This window comes from Leptidea sinapis, chromosome 44 (genome assembly GCF_905404315.1).
Source record: "Leptidea sinapis chromosome 44, ilLepSina1.1, whole genome shotgun sequence".
In the NCBI taxonomy this organism is placed as follows: domain Eukaryota; kingdom Metazoa; phylum Arthropoda; class Insecta; order Lepidoptera; family Pieridae; genus Leptidea; species Leptidea sinapis.
The window spans coordinates 7,394,003-7,417,286 of NC_066308.1; the positions used below are offsets into that span (position 1 = coordinate 7,394,003).

Here is a 23,284-nt window from a genome sequence, read left to right on the forward strand (position 1 = left end):
AACATTCGATTAATTTTGGTATATGTTGGAATATATAAAAGCCTAGCTGATGCCTGCGACTTCGCTCGCGTAGATAAAGGGTTTTTAAAAATAATAAGCAAGTAGGGAATTGAAGATTATCTCTTGTCCTATTACAGTTCCGGTTCCCGTTTTCTTTCCCGTTCCCAACATATTCTATGAATCTTATTTCGAGGAAGATTGCTATAGCAAACTAAACCTACTAGTAGGTATAGTTATGGTATAGTACATCGGCGTAAATTTCAGTTTTTCACAAATCCCTCCGGACCCATGGATATTTCCGGAATATACTGTAGCCTATGTCCTTTCCCAGGCTCCAGTCTATCGTTGTACCAAATTTTAACAAAATCTGTTCAGTAGCTCCGGTGTAAAAGCGTAACAAACAAACTTTCATTCACATTTATAATATTAGTAGGGATGTGAGACAATTTTTGATCACTAAGCAATTGAAAAATTCATACATATTGCATACATAATATAGACATTTAAAGGCCGGCAACGCTCTTGTGATTCCTCTGGTGTTGCAAGAGATTGTGGGCGGCGGTGATCACTTAACACCAGGTGACCCGTACGCTCGTTTGTCCTCCTATTCCATAAAATAAAAAGACATGCTTGTCAAAAATTATAGAAAGTACTTTTTGGATTCAGTGTTGATTGTGGAACACACAACTATTACTGGTATTCTTCAAAAAGATATTCAATGTACAGTATTATTAAATAGATAAAAGTATCGCAAATAAATAACACCACAACATATCATCCAAAAACGCCCAAAACAATGTTTGAAACTCCGTTCTGTTTACGTCTGGAAAATATTGAAGAAAGACATATTTATTGCCACTGAACTGGCTAGAAAAATTATTCGAAAAAACACAACACACGTCCTTTCTAAATTTATCAGCGATTGAGAAAAAGCTTTTTCCATTCAGCCAATAAGTTACTCGTACAGGTAAGGAGACAGTATCTTGTTTGTAAATTTCTAAATTTAATGCACCATTGACACTGTATAGAAAAGTTCACGGAGTTCAATGATCACTTTGGTCACCGATTCGCGATGCCGGAACTTGTATTGTCAGCGTTCACGATTCTCGCCAATAGGTTAAAACTCGTGCTTGTAAACACGGTAAACTTTTACTTTTAATTTTTACATTTGCTATGATTCTTTTTGATATTAGGATATGTTTAAAAAATATGGATATATATTAATTTAGAGTGGAGACGATGGGTCCTTGACTTCATCGGCACAGAAACTCACAACAGAGTTATCTAGGTGTCTTATCTATTTGACAGGTGAACCAAGGTGGAGTACTTCTGTCAAAGGATGAGTTTGGCTATACAAAGAGGTAACGTTGCCAGTTTCATGGGCAACTTACCTGTCCACCGCGATCTTGACGATTTACTCGTATATTATACTATTTGTAATCAATTAATTTTATTAGATTATTTAAGTTTTATTTTATTATTTTTATAAAAATAGTTTTGTTAATTTTTAAGTCATATGTCTATAATAAAGTGATCGTTAACTATGGGCCTTATGAGAAAGCTCATGGTCGCTCAGCGGGCAATGGAGAGGGCTATGCTTGGAGTTTCCCTGTGAGATCGAATCAGAAATGAGGAGATCCCCAGGACAACCAAAGTCACCGACATAGCTCAAATGATTGCAAAACTGAAATGGCAGTGGGTAGGGCACATAGTTCGACGGAAAGATGGTCGTTGGGGCATTAAAGTCCTCGAATGGCGACCACGTACCGGAAGACGCATTGTTGATAGGCCCCCCACAAGATGGAGCCACGATCTGTTCAATTTCGCCGGAATACGTTGGATGAGGGCAGCGCAGGTCCGATAGTCGTGGAAATATTTGGGGGAGGCCTTTGTCCAGCAGTGGACGTCTTCCGGCTGATGATGATTATGTATATAATCTGAATACTCACATGATATCTAATAATTTGTCAATGTTTCTGTACGACTTTGAAATATATAAAATCGATACGGAACAGATTCGGTAATACCTTTGAAGAATTAGTAAATGCTTTTCACAAATTTTTCATTTATTATTGTTACCCAACTGAATATCAAAGGTGTTTAAAATAAATGATTTATATACTAAGCATGCTTTCACATGGAAAACAAAGACATTAAAATCATTATTATATAATATTAACATAATTATAACATATAACATTCAATTACTTATTATTTGATTAAAATTTTGAGGCATTTGAAAAAAAAAATATTAATAATTTGAAAAAGTAACTTAACCTTCGACCAAATATTAGTCGTCATATTTCTAGATTCAAGCTATGAGTTAGATTACTATCTCATTTCTGCATAAGTCAGATTACTGACTGTGAATTTCCGCAACGTTGTTGTCTGAATACATATTATACAATCGAATTTAAATATTAAAATGTTGTAATATAACCGACGGAATTATAAGATGTAATATTTTGTTTATCGAACCCATTGTCCATTCGTTATGGTATTTTGTTGAAAGAATACCCGCGAAATCAAGGTAGCGTCATTTTGGATACCTTTTGGAACCTATAATTAATATACCTATATAGCATTAGAAAAATAGATTTTTATTTCTAGAAGAGTGTTATATTTATATGTATTATCGTGGGTGCAATATAAATTATTATTTTCTATTATAACACGCGTTTAACATAAATTATCTAGGAGATAGATGATGATTTGTATTAAAAGGGGCGTATGAAAACCAAATTATTTTATATTTAATACAAAATACATCAATACATAATATTAGATTAATATTTATGGCTTTGAAACAAACATTAATACAATCGATGTACCTATCGGGATTCAAACCCAGGATATTCTAGCTTAGCCAAGCGCACTAGTAGTGATCTTTTAGGATCATCCCATAAAATAAAGATGATTAATTTGAGTGAGAAAGGGAGAGTTGCTGGTTAAAGAAACTAAATCGAAACATAGAATGTATATAATATATTATCTTTTTATTTTTTATTAAAATTAAACAAACGGTGAAAGGGTTTTATTGAAAGAAAAAAAAACTTTTATTATATTCCGAAGTTACATGATAACTAATTCAAAGTTATTTTATTTATTTATTATTTGTGGTAACTAATAAAGATTGGCATGAAGTTCATTAGAGTCATCGTAGAGGGCAAATAAAAATATTTATTTACAATAAATATAAACTTCTTTTGATATTTTCCGATTAGCGTATCATCGGCTTGCTTTACGCCTAACAATTAATTGCAATTAATGCATATTAAGAAATACCAATCTATATTATGCTTTGATCTTTAGTAGCAGAGGGCATTTACTGGAAGTTATTTTAAATTGTATATCTCGCTGTAAGGTTTGTTAAGTTAATAATTAATCTGGAATCGACTTGGCCCATATCTATAGTAATATATAAAGAGTTCAAGGAGTTTGTCCATAACCTAGCCGGTATTCTGTGCAAAGGAGCCTCCCACTGGTAAAAATATATGAGTATCAAACCTACTTCATCAGCTGACAGAAACATCAAAGTAATATATAACGCTGCGAGTGAATAGCATTGTTAATTTTATTCTCACGTGCTTAATACTTGTTGTCGGAAACACTTACAAAAACGCAATCATAGACAAAGGAACGAAAATGTAATATGGACGCGGAACAACCATGGGACATTTCTGCAGTTAAATTAAGTTAGCAATGGGCCATTCAGAAGCTGCTGTTGCGCAAGAGTGAATATAATCCTCTTAACAGATCTCCAAGATGTTACTATAACATGTTATAATTTAGCTTGTTTAATTAGTTAATTAACCAGTGGGAGGCTCCTTTGCACAGGAAGCCGGCTAGATTATAGGTGCCACAACGGCGCTTATTTTCGCCGTGAAGCAGTAATTTGTAAATACAACTGTGTTTCGGTATGAAGGGCGCCGTAGCTAGTGGAATTACTGGGCAAATGAGACTTAACACCCTATGTCTCAAGGTGACGAGCGCAATTGTAGTGCCGCTCAGAATTTTTGGGTTTTTCTAGAATCCTGAGCGGCACTGCATTGTAATGGGTAGATGTATCAATTAACATCAGCTGAACGTCCTACTCAGACGAGTAGGACGTCCCTTATTTTCATAAAAAAAAGGAAAAAAAATCAAGAAGTATTAAAATTGTAACGTTTTTTTCCTCTTGCGCTTCTAAAATATTATCTACTACGTCTATAAGGGCCGTAGTAGTGCTGTGTTGTTCTTGTTGAAACCGGATTGGAAAAAAATTAGACACAGGTGCTATCGTATTTTTAATGTATTGTAATCACTTACAGATATCTTACCGCAGATTAATTAATGATTTTAATGTCTAATGTACCTTCGAAATTACTATTAAATTATTTTCTATATTTCGTCATATTGTTAAACTTCTAGTTGTTATGTTTTTTATTTATATTTATTTTAACTATTATATTTTGAAATAATTTACCTACAAGACCCGAAAAACATATGTCTTTTTAAATTAAAAGAAGTTTGCTTTTTTCCGTTTAACTACTCAATAAATAATGGAAATAAAAATTCAGTTTGCCGAGCAAGACATTATTTATCCTTTGCCACCCGTCTCCTTTCTCCTCCTCACCCCTCCACTACTCGCCTCACACTTCACACTTCTACACTAGCGCCACCTATCCGACCGCTCCTCACTTCACTTTACTCGTTACAGGAAAATGTTTTCATAATTAATTATTAATATCACAAACTGAAACTATGACGGTTACGTCGATTTTTGGTCGGTTTTGCGGACTTATGAGATGCCACTTCAAGAGAATTACATTTTAGAATATTTTTTTTTAAGTCATCATATGAATGACAAATAAAACAATGATATACATGTTTTTTAACTTCTATTATCGCGGAACTTTAACATTCTAATTATTTTGACGGGTACAAAGCGCAAACATGGAATCCCGTGGACTCACTCTGCAGTACAAATTCAATAAAAAGATCCAAAAGTATGGACGGCGTCAGTAGTGTGTGTCGTGAATTATGGAATCAAAGACCGAAACGAATTAGGCGCCACGTGAACAGATTAATGTACTATTAGTGTCAAGTGTCAATGTGACAAGAGTATCTCGTCGCCTCCGCAGTTCAGCCACGACCATTATCCATGCAGTTGGATCGAAATATAGGCACCAAATTAATAAAATTTATATCGTGAGTACCCGTCATTATAATATCTATAATGTTATATTATCAACTTATTTATTTCAATATTTACTTCAATTATTAACACGTTTGAAATGCTATGTACCTAGTATAATACTTGTGCAATAATTTCTCATACGCCTACCCAAATCACCGGTTCATTTGTTTTGACAAATGATCCAATCAAAACGAAAAGAGATATCGTTATACAGAGCTCTGCATTAGCTTGTAGACTATCGGGTCGTTGATTCGAAACTTTCTATACATCAATCACGTGGTTTCATGCATCAGTTCCCACAGAATTCGCAGTTGCAGCCCGTTAACGACAAATAGGTGTCTCATTGTTAAATAATATTGAATTTGTGCACCTAATTATTAGAGTGAAACTTTTATTACATCCTCTCAAACTTTTTCGTCTGTGTGTTGCATGTCACGTGACGGTCGGGCGGCGCCTAAAGTTCGCAGCAGCTAACCGTGTAGTGCATAGACTATTACTCATTTGTGCCATCTAAACAATTGTTAAGTATTATGTATGTCGTACTTTCCCTGATTAAAAGTCACCCCATGTTAACTGTATATCTATATAAACATGAAGAATAATTGAAAGTATTCAAAAATATTCAAATTTCATAATTTTTTATCCTTTTCAATCAATATTTTTAACTAGGGCTAAGACACAGAGTTCAATAAAAATATTAGTTGAAGACTTAGTCTACTTTTATTATTTTACCATTATCATTCCAATTTTCCACGTATAAAATTAAGATTGATAAAGCGATTTTTATACCCTTAATGGAATATTATTCCAAAAATATTTAGTTAAATGTCTTTGAAAAAAAAGTTTCTTTAACCGTGGTTTCATAAAACCAAGCAAATACTTTAATTTTGTATTTTAGGTGAACTTTGCATTATTTATACGATAATCAAGGGATAAAATGGTCATTCAGAGGGCATTGGAGTAGGCAATAGAAAAGCCTATGCTCGGCGTTTCCCTGCGAGATAGAATCAGAAATGAGAAGATCAAAACTGAAGTGGTAGTGAGCAGGGCACATAGCTCGAAGAATAGAAAGCCGTTGGGGCAGTAAAGTCTTCGAATGGCGACCACCTACTGGAAGACACAGTGATGGTAGGTCCTCCACTAGAATAGGTTTGATGAGGGCACCACAGGACGATGTGACAGTGGAAAACTTTGATGATGAAGCATTGAAGCGAAGGAGGAATGTGGAGGGGAATTAGGGACTGTGCTGGGCTTGAAAACCCCTTCCTCGTAGGAGAGAATATTGTAAATATTTCCGTAAATAATGCCTTAAAAATATTTCCGTAAATAATGCCTTAATTATGAGTTAAACTGGAACTCCACACAGTACACGTTTAGAATCGTGCGCTTATCTCACAACCCACGTAACCACCCTTATAATATTTTATTAAAAGCTCACCTTGTATAGTTTATCTTTCTGGTACCAGACATCTTCTTCCTCCTCCTGAGCGAGTGCTTGTGAGAGATCGTCCCGCGAACGTGACAATATCCGCCTACGTGACACCATTTCGCCCCCGGTCGACAATTCAAACGGTCCTAGACTGTAACAATAGAAAAAAAACTGATTACGAGATAAATTGTGGTTGGTTATATTTTCTTTGATTAACGCGAGAGTTACACATATAAATAAAATAATTTTTAAATAAGTTAAAAAATGCAACTCGTGTGGTAAAATAATAATAAAAATGTTTCTTTTACGCAAAATTCTTATGTCAAAATAGTGTTTTATAAATAAATATCTTTTAAATTAAAGTTACAATTATGCTTGAGTTCGGGATAAACCTATTCCTTTACCCTTTTCGAAAACAATATTTTAAGTGTGAACAAAAATGGTCTGCTTACAATTATCCATTTCCGTTGAAAATTACTATGTTTATTGGTGTTTGACATATTTTAAGTTAGAGGATGAGTAGTGGTTAAGTATATACTCTACCGTACCGCGTACCATAACTATTGGAATTATAAACACTTGTTACAAGTTCTCCCCAAAGCTCCCCAAAGTTTCCCCAAAGCTTTTCTCAAATATCTTCCATATATAGACATCAACAAGTTTTATTATATTAACAGGTTCATACCTATACATTTATTTCTCTGATAATTGGACAGATCCTGAGATAAGTTGGCTACTAAATGTATTATGAATAAAATTGCACGGAATTCTCGAAGGTACAGTATCATATTTTAGTACGAAATATATTTGATACACGCTGAAACTTTATGGGTCATCTCTAATAACTATGTGAAGTCAGAAATGAATTAGCATTATATTTTAATACAATATTTAAAGTGCTAAGTTTTCGCAAAAACTATGCACCCCGCAACCCTTATCAGCTGTTTTTCTGGACTCTCTTTGACCCAAAACAGATGAATAACGTAGATGCCTACTATTCATTGCAGCTGTGAGTCAATTTATGTTCTCATTGTGCCATGAAGACGAAGTTATTTTGCATGGGGTTTTTTTTAGCTGACATTGAAAATCATTCTACATTTGTATTTACTTTAGTAATGTAATTATCCAATAAAGATAGGTAATTCTAATACAATTATGAAACTATGTAATGCATATAAATTCAGTATCATCGAATTTATAGTTAAGAACTTCGACTTGAAAAAAAAACATTTTAACAATAACAGTAATATAACTGTTTAGCTCTAATTCTTATATATTCACAATGCACACAATTATATCAACCATCTGAGGTGAGCGGGCGCGGGGTATTAATATCATTGGTCAGGTAATAGCCACATATCGTAAACAATAGCTATTGGCTACCGTTGATTTAAATAGGGTTTATTGTACTATTTGAGGGCGTTTGCCGTTTTAAAATCGTCTATAGGTAAGGTTAATTGTTTAGAGTTTTTATGTCAATAAGGGACGAGACGAGGAGGACGTTCAGCTAATGGAAATGGATACGCCCAGCCCATTACAATGCAGCGCCGCTCAGGATTATTGAAAAACCCAAAAATTCTAAGCGGAACTACAATAGCGCTCGTCACCTTGAGACATAAGATTTTAAGTCTCATTTGCCCAGACCGCCCTTCAGACCAAAACACAGTTATGCTTACACATTACTGCTTTACGGCAGAAATAGGCGCCGTTGTGGTATTCATAATCTAGCCGGTATCCTGTGCAAAGGAGCCTGCCTGGAGTATTATTATACAATCATTCGACAAGATACAAATAACCTTTAAGACAGCGTCCTATCGTCTTCACATCCAGAACTAACAAAGCATATCACAGCAACACTTCCTTCCTATTCACAACAATGGACGTCATTGAAGTTGGCATTGGTCTCGTATCTACAATCTCTCAGTTCCTCCCATTCACAGCCTACGAAGCCGTCAGAGAAAGTCTGGATGTTCGCTACAGGTGTATGTGACGTAATCGGTGTGAGGATTTATGTTCGGGGACATGATAACTTCCTTTTAGGGGCATATTGATCTAGATATCTCGTGGGACAATAGTGATGTTTTACTCGTCTTCGCAAGATTTCAGACTGTTGTTATTAAGGACCGTCGTACTATTAGCTGTATCTAGTGTTGTTACGTTGTGCCGTTCCCAATATACTATCTACAGATAGAGATAAATTACTACCTTCTACTGTCAATAATTGGCTGTCAATAATCTGAAGCTGTACCAATATACCCGATAAGTCATTCTTATCGCCTTATATTGGGACGCGTGAATTGCAATTTCCATACAAACTTCTATCGCTGGTAAGCTATACGTCGTCCCATTGACAGACAGGATACGGATAAGATGAGTTACCGTTGATAAGTTTATTGGGACAGAAAAGTCAACGATAGTTACGATTTTTATCTTAAGTAAGAGGTAGACTGAATATTAAGAACTTATCAAATCAAATCAAAAAAAATAAATTTCGTAGGTAAATTGCATTACACATGAAATATGTAGTTTTTTCATACAGCTCGTTCGAAAGGCAGATTTCCTTAAAGAAGAACGAGCAAGAAACTCTAAGGTTGCTCTTTTCAAAACAGAATGGTATTACAGGTTCTAATTTTCAATTAAATTTACAAATCATTTAAATTACAATATATGCAAAGTGATGCAACAAAATACTCAAACGTTAATTACTAAATGCCTTACACGCGTAAGTTAAACATTATAAATTAATAAGTAAAAACATAGCTATAGTTATTGAGTACATACTTAAAGTACAATATAGGAGATGCATCAATCCACACATACCGTAAATAAAATGAAGGCATTGCGAGCATATTTGCCTGCATTGATATATCCATACGAGATAACTGGATGTTATAAAAATTGTAAATAAATGAATTATTGACTAATAAAATATTTTGACAGTTTGAAACGCTTTTTAACGCGTGAAAAACATAGCAATGGTGATCGAACGAGAAAATTTAAATTCGCAGATGTTGTAATGGCGCGAGTCACGGAAATGACACTTATGAATGTCAAAAAAGTATTTTTCTTATTGAATCTACCGCTACTTCGTAAAGAGTTGAGCTAATGAGAAGAAGTAGCTAGAAACTCATTGCCACTATTTTATATCAAGATTTACATTTCCATCGATTTACAAATAATTTCAAGCACGATATAATATGTAAAATGTAAAATGATGCAAAAAACATACTCAAACGTCAAATAGTCAATGACTTACACGAGTAAGTCAAAAAAGTAAATGTAAATTAATACAAAAGTTATTGGCTACAGTAGCTGCATCATCCACATACACCGTAAATAAATAAAGGTATTCTGTGAGCATTTTATAAAACCGTGTCTCCGGCAACAGGATCATCCTGCCACATGTTGCGTGGAAGGTTCTATAGTTCCACGCTTTATTGAGAAGCACCCAAGAGGATGACCACATATGCGTTGGAAAGACGATAAATAGATTTCGAACTGAATACATCTAGTCGTAGAGAGAATAATATATAGTCAACAAAAAGAGGCCTACAATATTACAGTTGAAATAACTCATTTAGAAGTTAGTTCATTTTATGAATAGTAAAGGTATTCTTATTAATGTTATTAAAAGTTTAAAAGCTCAGAGATGTTAACAATAATAGTTTCACTGACCCTGGCAATAGTTATGTCCAAATTCTACCCACGCAACTATAATGCTTATTAGATGTATGTGAACAACATCCTCGAATACCATCAATCATTTGAATCGGCCATAAAAATACTTAATGCGATTGTAATAGCCGTACGGTAAGTGAGACCTGTTTATGCTGACCTATATCCGCGGGCGTAGGGATGTGCAAACTACTGAATATTTATCGATTCTTAAATGATCTTCAAATCAAAATTTACATCGCACTCTCAATTGCTTTAAATGTTTATATATACTAAAAAGACAAAACATTCATATAAACAAAACATCTTTAAACAAAAATAGTAAATAAATAACAGTGCCATGACCAAGACGCCTGGGAAGAGCTTTTTTAATCTTTCCAGATAGATTATAAGTTTTTGTGTATATTTTACCTTTTATCTTTCTATAATGTATTAGAATATTACAACTTATTTATTTCATAATATGTATAGTGGGTAATTTTGCTTTTAATAAAAACTTATAATTATTATTATTATCTTTTACAATGAACTTTACCTAAAGTAGTAAAATAAAGTGGAATTTAAACATAAGAAAAATGATATTTTTCAGAATATTTTTTTTATCATTTTTATTTTATAAAAAAAAAATTGATTGAAATATAAGTCATTTTTAATATTTAGGTAAGAAAAGATGAGTAGATTGATGGAAATTCATTGATTTTGTTAAAATAAATTGGTTTTTCCATAGTTGTTTTAATGTGAACCTCAATTTATGTAAAATTGTAATAAAAACTAATGTAAGTTTAGTGTTTGTTGAATTGAACACATACAAATACTTATCATATACATAATACTAGCTGATAGCCGCGACTTCGCCCGCGTAGATAAAGGGTTTTTAAAAATAATAAGCAAGCTTGGAATTGAAGATTCAATTTAATGATATAGGATCTCATGTCCTATCCCAGTTCCGGTTCCCGTTTTCGCTCCCGTTTACAACATATTATATGAGTCTTATTTCGAGGAAGATTGCTATAGCAAACTAAACTAAACTATTGGCATAGTTATAGTACATCGACGTGAATTTCAATTTTTCAAAATCCCGCGGGAGCCATGGATTTTTTCCGGGATAAGAACAAGCAAAGTTATATTCACATTTATAATACTAGTAGGGATATGTATAAACACAAAAGTATCGATATCCGATCCACATCGTATGTCCCGTTACCACACTAGTGATCTGCCTAGCGGGCGCGTTGTGACTAACATTTTTTACTGATTGTAACGTGGAGGCATCTCACTATTACGGTACAGGATTCACATTACTGTAATATGTTACAAATTAATGGGAAATTTGTCTAGATTTTTTAGAGATTTCTATTTGACACGGATGCACAATTTTGTGAGATTTTAATAGTTGTACCTATTTTAATTATTGAATTTCGGCGAAATAAATTTAAATTATCATGTGTCAGGTCATAGATATTTTCATAGGTCAGTTGGTGAAATGATGAAATCGGAATCATAAAAATAAATGATAAATTACAGTTGAGGTTCACTTGTTCCAAGGGGTATAATATCAACAGGTGGTAAACTGCTATACAGCCAATATCCGGTGCAGTATATGAAATTAATATCCCGAAAAGTGAAAGTGAAAAAATGGATCATAGAATTATTGTTGCAAGATACATTTAGGAATCATGAACGAAAAAAAATTATTTAAATAGGTGGTGCCCGCGACTTCGTCCGCCTATATAAAAGGTTTTTAAAAAGTGGAATTTAAAATTATCTCATGTGCTATTCTAGTTCCAGTTTCCGTTGTCGCTCCCGTTACTAGCATATTATATGAATCTTATTTAGAGGAAGATTGCTATGGCAAACTAAACCTACTATTGGTATAGTTATAGCTCGTCGACGAGAATTTCAATTTTTCACAAATTCTGAATGAAACAATTCATTTTTCCGGGATAAAATGTAGCCTATTTCTATTCCCAAGGTTTAGTCTATCGCTGTATCAAATTCCATCAAAATTGGTTCAACAGCTCCGGCGTAAAAGCGTAACAAACAAACTAACAATCACATTTATAATGTTAGTTGGGATAAGTAAGAACCACCGTTACTGCCTAAAGTTACGAAACAAAAAAATTCTTTCCAACCAACATCAACGAAATTCTTGACCAAAGCATTCTTCCACACTGCTTTCCAAGTCAAATGAAAACGTGCTTGAGATTCTAATTATATGAGTCTATTATCTATTAACCGAAACGCGACTCAACAATAACCCATTCAAGTAATAAAAAGTTTTGTTGACTAGAATACAAGGCTTAAAGTTGAATATCCCAAGATATGAATGACCATGCAATCTCTTCACGACAAACTCTTTCAAAGATTTGCTGCGTTCTATTTTAAACAATTCCTGTTGCTTTTTTGCAATGCATTACATATTTGTCACACGGACGAGTAAAAAAATAAGGACTCCGTGTCACCTTACATAACAGTGAGGCACCAAAACAAGCCGGTAAACGTGTAAAGACGAGCCGATCGGCCGCCATTATGAGATTTGCCATCCTCGGTGACAGATCTGTTTGCGTCGCAATAAAATATTTTAAAAATGCCGTCGTGCGTTGTGAAAAAGTGTAAAAACAAATAATTGCGTATTTTTATACAATCTAATTAATCAAATTAATTCTAGTTACAATTACTGTTACTTTTGGAGTCGGTGCCAACCCTTCAAATAAAAAAAGAATTATCAAAATTGGTTAACCCAGTCGAATGTTCTGAGGTAACAAACATAAAAAATGGCGACGAATTGCGAACATCCTCCTTTTTTGAAATCGGTTAAAAATATAACCTAAAATCCAAAGACCACTTACCCTTTCAATTAAATTAACATATCGTGATAAATCATTTAAGTATACTAGCTGACCCGACAGATCCGTTGTTCTGTTCATAATAAATAAAATACTGTTTTTTTATGAATTCATAATATTTCGTAACATCAAGAATTATTTCCTAAGATATGCTCCCTATTGTTGAAAGGAAATTATTTCACAGCAGAACTGTCAAACCGTGCGTCAAAAAATTATCTCATAGAAAAAATGCACATACAAATATTGTAAATAAAAATAATTATGGGTCCCAAATCGAAATAAAAACCATCCCATGTCTCAAACTGACTTAAACTGCACTCCATCAAGTAATTCCAATTAAAATCCGATCATTAGTTTAGGAGTCCATCGCGGATAAACAACGTGACACGTAATTTATATATATTAAGATATATATGTCAATCTTTACACATTGCAATTCATGTATTGAGCATTGATATACTATTCGTAATCAGCTTTCTAATCTTCGTCATGTCATTACGTATGTATACCACAGATTATGTAGTTAAAAGAAGTTACATTGCTATAATCTAAGTCAGACAGCCTGACTAGGCAAATATTTATAGATTAGTAAACGATATGACTTTATTGAATTATTATAATAATAAATTATTTTGATGTTATACATTGAACGAATCAAAACACCAAATATTATGGGAAGCTTACCAAAATACCTACATCAGTGAAAACCGCACGTTGTGTTTGACATGGAACTATTTATTCAAATAAAAACAGATAAAGTGTAAAGGCCTTACAAATAAATGTTTGTTATACCAGAGAATACAGTTGTTCATAGGCACATAAGTGAATTTGCTAGAAACTTTCATAACCGTAATGTTAACACCAGGAACAGACACAAAAAATTTCAAAACATAAGTTTTACGTTATTAAAACGAATTGTTAAAAAACGTTTCTGTGGTAAAGGTACTATAACATAAATGACTTTCTTAATGATACCTCAGATTGGTAATGGAGCGACCGCCCTCAGGCTATTAAATAATTAGTTTAATTGTAGAATATTACTTTGTAAACATATTTTTTCCATGAAAAAAAAAAAGACTGCTAAGTTTGTTGCGCCCATTCTTCTCAGGTCTGAGGCATTCGTTTTGGAATGGGTGGTAGTTTTTGACTTAGAATAAGTGATGTCACATCCTATTTTGAATAAAAATATTTGAATTTGAAAAAACAAAGAATATGCAAAAATGTTGACTATATCGCTGACAACACTGTCAATATAATGACAAGTTGTAAGGCAGACAGTGTTTTAAATATATTATATATAAATTTAAATTCAGCAAAGTATCAACATAGGTACCATATAAGTTTTTGTAGTGTCTGTTCGCTAACTAATCTTTGATTTACGCATAATTTGGAACGTTTTCGTGGGCGTGGTTATTGTGTTTGATGATGGACACACTGTCGTTCAAAACAGGTATATATTTACATAGAGACAGTACAAGTGTATTATTGTATCGGCTTATTCAAACACTTTGCATTTAAATGGAGAAAGTGGTCTGATACTACTGCAAAACTATGGCGTGTTTTATAAGTAACATTCTGGTGCTAAGTGTTAACTTTCAATCAATTTCATTGCAAATAATTTTACTTTAATATTTATTTCTTTCTCCTATATTTCATTCCTTTAATAACAGACTACGAATATAAAAAACATGTGTGCAATTCACACGTGGGAGAACCGGAACTTTCGAAAATTCTGGCTTCAAGGTAACGAGACGAATGTAAAATTTTGGGAAGAGAATAATTGTCAAAAAACTCGATCAACGGAATCGCTGTACCCGATGCAAAATTAAATTAATAACCTCTGGAACTCCGGAACACCTGACTAAATCTGGAAGCTGAATTTCTGTCAAAAATGATACATATTGAGGATATCTATGATTGGACATGTATACAAATGATAGATCTACATGTAATGTGATTAAAACTTTACCTTTTACTTGTCTAATTAACTAACACAACTAACTTGTAGCGAATTTGAACAGAGTGTGTTCGACCTCCTACGCTAAACTACGACCTTTAACGTAACATACTGTGTGGGATGAGCATACCTTGCATAGAGCATACCTCAGTAAAGGTTGCGTTAGATAAAAACACACATATCATAGAAATCACTGAAAACTACTCCGTAGATATATTAGGCAATATACACAGATAATTCTATTGTTTATTTATTATTAACTGGCAGACCTAACATACGTTGTTCTATAAATAAGTATGTTTGTATGTTCCCTAATAACTTCTAAACTATTCGACCCATCTCAATGAAATCTTTTGTAATACATTCTTTGAAGCTCAAGGAAGGTTTACATATATAATGTATATGGCAAAACAACGTTTGCCAGGTCAGCTAGTAATAAATAAAATACTGTTTTTTAATGAATTTGTTCGAGAGATTTTTTTTGTAAAAAATGCATAATGCATAAACATGTCATAATGAATATTTTTCACAGCAGAACTGTCAAACTATGCGTCAATAAATTCTATTATAGAAAATATGTCCACACCAAACAAATATTGGAACTAAAAATAATTATCAGTCCCAAATAAAAAGTTGGACTAACCTGCATTCCATGAAGTAATCCCCATTAAATCCGTTCATTCGTTTAGGAGTTTACAGCGAACAAACATCAGGACAAATATGATATTCTAATTGATTTAAAAGTAAAAAAAAAAATTAAGTGATTCTAAATTTTGGAGTTTTCACTTCTTTCATGAAATATAATACTTTTTAAAGGAATAAAACGCGTCTTATTTATCTATATTTTTAAAACTTTTACCCAAAAACCTGATTTAAAAATATAGTTTTCACTTCTTCCTGCAGTCCTTATGATCGCCTCTTGTTTTTTATTATATCATGTCTTAAATCAAAATAAAATCACATTTGTATTATCTTAACAATCCATTTCTATATATTTATAGGTACTGCAAAAGGTTATGAGACGTGTGTGAGTTCGCTTAAGAAATAATAAGTAAAAAAAATACTTGTATAGAAACGCATTAAAATCATCCGAGTGCCATTGACGGAAAAGCAGACATACAAAAAGTTTTATTTATTATTACTATATTATTATTTATTTTTTACCAGTGGGAGGCTCCTTTGCACAGCATGCCGGCTAGTTTATGGGTACCACATGGGCGCCTATTTCTACCGTTAAGCAGTAATGTGTAAAAATTATCGTGTTTCGGTCTGAAGGGTGCCGTAGCTAGTGAAATTACTGAGAAAAACTGCAAATGAGACGTAACATCTTCTGTCTCAAGGTTACGAGCGCATTTATAGTGCTGCTCAGAATTTTTGGGCTTTTGGGCAGGGCGTTTCAATTACCATCAACTGAACGTCCAGCTCTTCTTGTCCCTTATTTTCATGAAAAATCATAAAAAAATCATTTTTATATATTGTAGTTATATCCAGTATTGTTATGGGACGTATCGCATTACACCGTCTGGTCATCTCGCTGTCAAACATGATCATATCTTGCGTTTACATTCAACTTTATATACCTGAATATCCAGATTTATGTAGAGAAAGACGATGACTCCACGAGTGTTATCAATGCGGGTCAGAGATACGAGAAGAGGTGATGATATCTCGTAATAAACCGAGCTGACATTCGCGACAGTGGACCTTCTTGGACGACGGGTTTTCAGGTCCAATGTCAGGTGTTACGAACCTACTGACAACCAGTTTCATGAATGCGACTTACTTGATGGACTTCTTGCTTTTCACTTTTATTTAAAAAAGATGTTATTTTGAAAATATTGACACACTTTTACACAAATTATCTTGGCCCAAACTAGGTATAGCCTGTACTATGGGTACAAAACAACGATAGATTTAAAATGATATACTTAACTTAAACGTACATAAATTTTTATAAACATCCATTACTCGGATACAAATATCCATATAAAATGTTTGCACTTACCCGGATTCGAACCCGGGCCAGTAGGCAGGGTCACTAACCACTTGGCTATAGGGGTCGTTAATTTCACTGGTGTTACAAGCGATAATGGGCGGTGGTGATCACAACCCGACATTCCAAGCGTGTTCGTTTGTCCTCCACTAAAAAAAACACTCCCCACTCACACACATGACAAATGTAATAGAAGACACACATTGAACCAAAATCTCTTCACAACGCCACACGATTATTATTTAAATAAACAAAAAATAATTTTGAAATTATAATTACTGTTATAAGAACAATATTGTAAATATCTTGCAAAGACGACTTTGTTTGCAACTATGCAATTCATTATTAAATAACGAATACGGCTGTATGGGCTTGAACCCTTTGCCTGTCCTAATAATGGACAAAGAAAAAAAAAACAACGAATGTCGCAAACGTCAGTAAATTTTAGGAACCAACTTCAACCAATTACTTTTGTGTTACAGTGATGCGCGCGCATCTTAAAATTTCACTATCATAATTTTTTCATTACGCCCCTAAAGAAGTATTACTTCAATAATAAAAATCTATTTTAATCGTCTCTAACTCTAGTGAATTATACTTGTGATGTCACCTTGGAACCGTTACGTGGACTTGAATCTTTTATCTGCCGTTAATATCTTAATTTTGTGTACTTTAATGCTTATTTTACATTCATTGCACGTATGGATTGCCTCGTAAGACCCGGTTTTATGAACAATATGCTACCGGTATTTCGTGAGAGAATATAAAACCCTTGAAACAATACCTTCAATCGATAGTGAGAATCAAGTAAAATAAACCATTTTTGAAGTTATACTTCTTTAGGCGCGTTATGAAAAAATGATAAGAGTGAAATTATAAAATGCGCGCGCATCACTACAACACAAAAGTTGAAGGTTGAAGTTGGTTCCTAAAATTTTCTGACGTTTGTGTCAATGGTAATTTTTTTTTTGGTTTGGTTGTCCATTATTAGGACAGGCAAAGGGTTCAGGCCCATACAGCCATATTCATTATCTAATTAATTGTCAAAGCCATCTTTGCAAGATATTTACAAAATTATTCTTTCTAAAATCGTAGAAAGCACGAGGAATAAATCATTGTAATGATTTTTGCTTCGTAAGGCCAAGAAGTATAACTTCTTGCGTGCATACATACAATTTTTTATATATAAACTATAAGTAAAAAAAGCCATTGTTCAGCCTAATTTAATCTAGCAACAACGAACAATTTAATTCCTGGTTTAGTGATAATAGCAGGTGTTATGAACATTTATTATTATGTTAATAATTATTGTGTTTTCATAAAAGGTTTACAAAAAGTTTTTAACAGAGGTTTAAGTTTCCAAGAAAGCGTAAATTCATTTTGACACAAATCATGACCTATACGGTCATCTAAAGCATTTTGCTAACGAGATTTTTTACGGTAAATAACCGGTATTTCACATGAACCGGTTCAAAACAAGAGATTTCCCGCCTGCAGTGCAGTTTACACAAAAACGTTGCCGCACGAGATGAAGATATTAGAACTAAGTAACTAACTGTTTAAGAATGTTACACAAAAATGGTGAACGTGATTTAACATAATTCCGTAAATCCCTGTTTTGGAGGTGTTTCTATAGTTTAAATAGAATAATTCTTGATAATTTTTTATGAAATAATTTCTATTAATACAACACGATTCATATATTGAATGCAGCACCTTACTAATTAATTTGTTATGTACATTACAGCCATTGTAAAATACTCTATTCGATTGAAAAGAGTGGACGTTGAGTTTGTTATATGTTCTTCTCACGAGCTCAACTTTTTACGAACATATGGTACATTCAGTAATTAAAAAAATATTTGTATGGACGATTCTAAAGCGCTTATTTTATGCCTAAATGAATAAAGTTTATTTGATTAGGAATAGAATAGGATAGAATATATATTTATTAACTCTATAGTCAGGGAGTAACAATAACATAACATATTGCAACAACACTAGGTTAACTTAGATAATAGCCTAGATTAAACCTAATGTTGTTAGAGAATCCATGACAACAGATCAGGTTTATTACATATGTGTGCATGATAAGCCGCGTCTTACACTCGCAATATTTATGTCATTTTATTTTAGTGTGCGTGGATTGCAGAAAATAGAGGCTAGCAGTTCACTGCTATTTTTTTCAACCTCTTCACAACTATCATCGTAGAGTATAAATGATCTAAGTTTGTAAATCTCAAGATACATCAGTTCGTAAAGAGGCTTTTAAATGGGGAGAAGAACTGACAAGAAACTCCCAGCCCATCTTTTTAAACATAGAATAACGTAATTGCGCTACTTAATATAATAATTATACAATTTTAAACTGTATAAAGGGTGAAAGTTGAATATAGGTTGAGTGGTAAGCCTTTGATCGCCTTGCAGATTTGATTCCTGCTTGATTTAATAATGTTGGAAACATTGTTTCTTTCTTCAATCAATATCAATATTAAATCAATGAACTCCAATCAATGTCAGTATTCTTAAATTTAAAGGCTCTGTGAATTTGAATGTTTGGCTTTTAATTTGTAAAAGTCTCTAGTCTAAGCTAATAATATCTATCTATATATATATATATATATATATATATATATATATATATATATAAATGAATTGCTGTTTGTTAGTCTCGCTAAAACTCGAGAACGGCTGAACCAATTTGGCTAATTTTGGTCTTGAATTATTTGTGGAAGTCCAGGGAAGGTTTAAAAGGTAAATAAATATGAAAATGCTCGGAATTAAATAAAAACAACAATTTTGTTTTTCCCTTGATGTGACCCCGTCGTTCTGAAATCAAATTGAAAGAATAGTAATTTAAAATGAATAACTAATTAGAATCTATATCTTTCTAACTTTCTCAGAAGGTAAAAAATAAACTTAATTTTATATACAGAACAACGTCTGTCGGGACCCTTATAATTTTCTTTTTAATTTTTTTTCACATAATTATTTATGATTCTCTTATTATGATTCAGCATTGTAATGAAATAATATACATACAATTTCAAATTAACACGCACTTATTTTTGTATTACGATTTTTATATTATTCTGTTACATTCGCAATAGGGTGGAATGAGCTTCCTTGTGCGGTGATTCCGGGACGATATGACATGGGTAAAAAAAAAGCGCGTACACCTTCATTAAAAGCCGGCAACGCTCTTATGATTCCTCTGGTTTCGAATACAATAATTGTAGTACGGTAAACTTAACGTACGATATAATATTTGTGATCGGTTAACATCAATTTTTTAAGCTTTTCAACAAATTTTCATTATTGAAATATTTTTATTTAACTTTATATGGTTAAATTCTAATATATAATTTATTATATTATATATTTATTATATAATATTTAATATATAAAATATATAATTATGGGGTACTCTCACCACTCCTTTGGAACCTTGTGGTGGACGAGCTCATCGCGGAGCTAAACAGAAAGAAACTATACACAGTAGGCTATGCGGACGATCTCGCCATTCTAATAACAGGTCCATTCGAGAATGTCCTATGTAATCTCATGAGATCTGCTTTTAAGATAATCGAATGGTGCACACAACATCGGCTAACCGCTAATCCATCAAAGACTGAGCTAATACTTTTCACTATCAAACGCAATTTTGGCAATCTTACATTACCTAAGTTGTTCAATCCCGAGATAAGCCTTACTAAAGAAGTTAAATACCTGGGGGTCATACTGGACAGTAAGCTGCTTTGGAATAAACACATAGACCACAAGCTGGAAAAATCATGTATAATATTTTGGCAGTGTAGAAGACTCGTAGGGAGAACCTGGGGTCTTGCTCCAAAGGTATGTAAATGGCTATATACAGCAGTTATTAGACCAATTATCACCTAAGGAGCAATAGCTTGGTGGCCCAGGACAGAGCTAACAATAGTACAAACCAAGCTGCAGCGATTCCAACGGCTGGCCTGCACAGCCATAACTGGTTGCATGGGCACTACGCCAACATTTGCCCTAGAAACCATTCTAGGGCTCACACCGCTTGACATACATATCCAAGATGAGGCGACAATGTCGGTTCTCCGCCTGAAGCTGATGGGTGTATGCAAGAATGATGACTGCCTCACAGGAAACCTCTGGAACAGAGTAAGGAAGGATTTCCCACTCTGTGAGGCACCCTGTGATAGAATACCCAAAACACACATCTTTCAAAAGAATTACCGTATTCAACTGTTCGAAGTGGGAGCAGACCAGTCAGGTGTAAATGAACTCAGAATTTACACAGACGGCTCCAAAATGGCAGCCGGAGCTGGCATCTTCTCACAGGACCTGAATATACATACCTCTATACCCTTAGGCACACACAGCTCCATATTCCAATGCGAATGCATTGCCATCAAGGAAGCTGCAGACGCGATACTAGGTAAATACATGGATATTATATCCGTATTCTATCCGATAGTATGGCAGTACTGACTGCGCTGGGGAGTAAGACCTATAACTCAGCGCTGATATACGAGTGCCACCGTTCCTTAGAACGTGCTGCCTCTAACAACTGGGTAACTCTGCAATGGATCAAAGGACACAGCGGTTCGTTGGGGAACGATGCAGCGGATGAACTTGCAAGGCGGGGGTCGGAAACGCAAGTGGCTGGCCCAGGGCCAGTCCTGCCGCTACCCTTCAGTCAAATGCGGTCATGGATATGCTCTCTCACCAACAACCTACATGGAACCCGATGGACAAATGTCTCAGGCTGCAGACAGTCGAAAGAGGCGATTCCTGCACTATCGCCCAAACTGACACGTCGACTTATTAGCCTAAACAGACATGACATCCGAATTATGGTCGGCACCCTAACGGGTGACACATTACTGAACAAACACCTATTTACAATCGGCATTACGGACAGTCCTAAGTGCAGGGGCTGTCTAACCGAAGATGAAACGGTCACTCACGTAACGGGCACAAACCTTAGTAAATACAAGGTCGCTCCAGGAAGTCTGCGAACACCCCAGGAGTGTTCTGAACTTCTGGAAGGAGCTGGGCTGGTTGGAATGACTGGCCAACACTGCACGCAAAATGGACCCAATTAAGCGGTCTAATTGCGGAAACAGGAGCCCTTTACCAATACCAATACCAATATGGTTAAATTTTGCTGGGTCAGCTAGAAAAATAATAAAATTTATGCGTTCAATCTGTTACACAGTTGGAATATATATAAATCGGCTAAAATCTTTGTACACACCTAAAAGGCACCGTGTGATTTTTTTCAAGTAATACCGTGAGAATATAATGATTGCTTACACAAGGTTAAGCGCAGATATATCTAGACCTAAATTTCCTTTTTTGTATTTAGCATTGCAGCATCCGGCTGAACTAAATATGAATGATTCAATTACTTAGTGACAGACGGGGATACCACTATACTACCGAGGAAACCATTCGGAGGCTCCATTGCACAGGAAGCCGGCTAGATTATGGGTACCATAACGGCGCCTATTTCTGCCGCGAAGCAGTAATGTGTAAACATTATTGTGTTTCTGTCTGGAGGGCGCCGTAGCTAGTGAAATTACTGGGCAAATGAGACCTAACATCTTATGTCTCAAGGTGACGAGCGCAATTGTAGTTCCGCTAAAAATTTTTGGGTTTTTCAAGAATCTTGAGCGGCACTGCATTTTAATGCGTACGGCGTATCAATTACCATCAGTTGAACGTCCTGCTCGTCTCGTCACTTATTTTCATAAAAACAATATTACACTATGTAATTTTGGAAGTACTACAGGGCTTTATCGCTGATCCTCGCTAGAACGTGAAGCCCTTTCTCCTTCCCCATTCACCCCTTCGGGCTCGTCCTGTTGCGTCAGTACGGTTTGTAGTTTCATTACCGTTAGGTACATGTCGTGATATCACTGCTTTGTTTTTGAAGTTTCCATTGTTACGTTTTTACTTTTGTTATTAATAGTTCTGTAGTTTCTGTTCTTCTGTGTCGCTACGAAAGTTCCACCTTTTTTTTAGGAAAGGAAAAGTTTGACATCACCAATGAGACACGCCTTGTTACTAAATATAACAGAAGGCTGTTTAATTTGATACATAGTTTTGTATTATTTTACAGTTTGAGTCTTAAGTAATTATTACGCAACCTGCGAAAAAACTGCCGAATGTTAAGCATTTATGTAACGAGAGTCCGCCTCCGTCG

The 23,284-nt window shown here is 34.3% G+C and overlaps 1 protein-coding gene across 5 annotated transcripts in view; it reads right to left on the minus strand.

The window, feature by feature from the left end:
• LOC126977255 (uncharacterized) overlaps nucleotides 1-23,284 on the minus strand; it is a 258,799-nt gene that overhangs the window by 110,633 nt on the left and 124,882 nt on the right. For all 5 annotated transcript variants that reach the window (XM_050825993.1, XM_050825995.1, XM_050825997.1 and 2 more), the window contains one exon: nucleotides 6,618-6,759. In XM_050825993.1, the coding sequence (XP_050681950.1) occupies nucleotides 6,618-6,759 (142 nt within the window). The remainder of the gene's footprint in view (nucleotides 1-6,617; nucleotides 6,760-23,284) is intronic.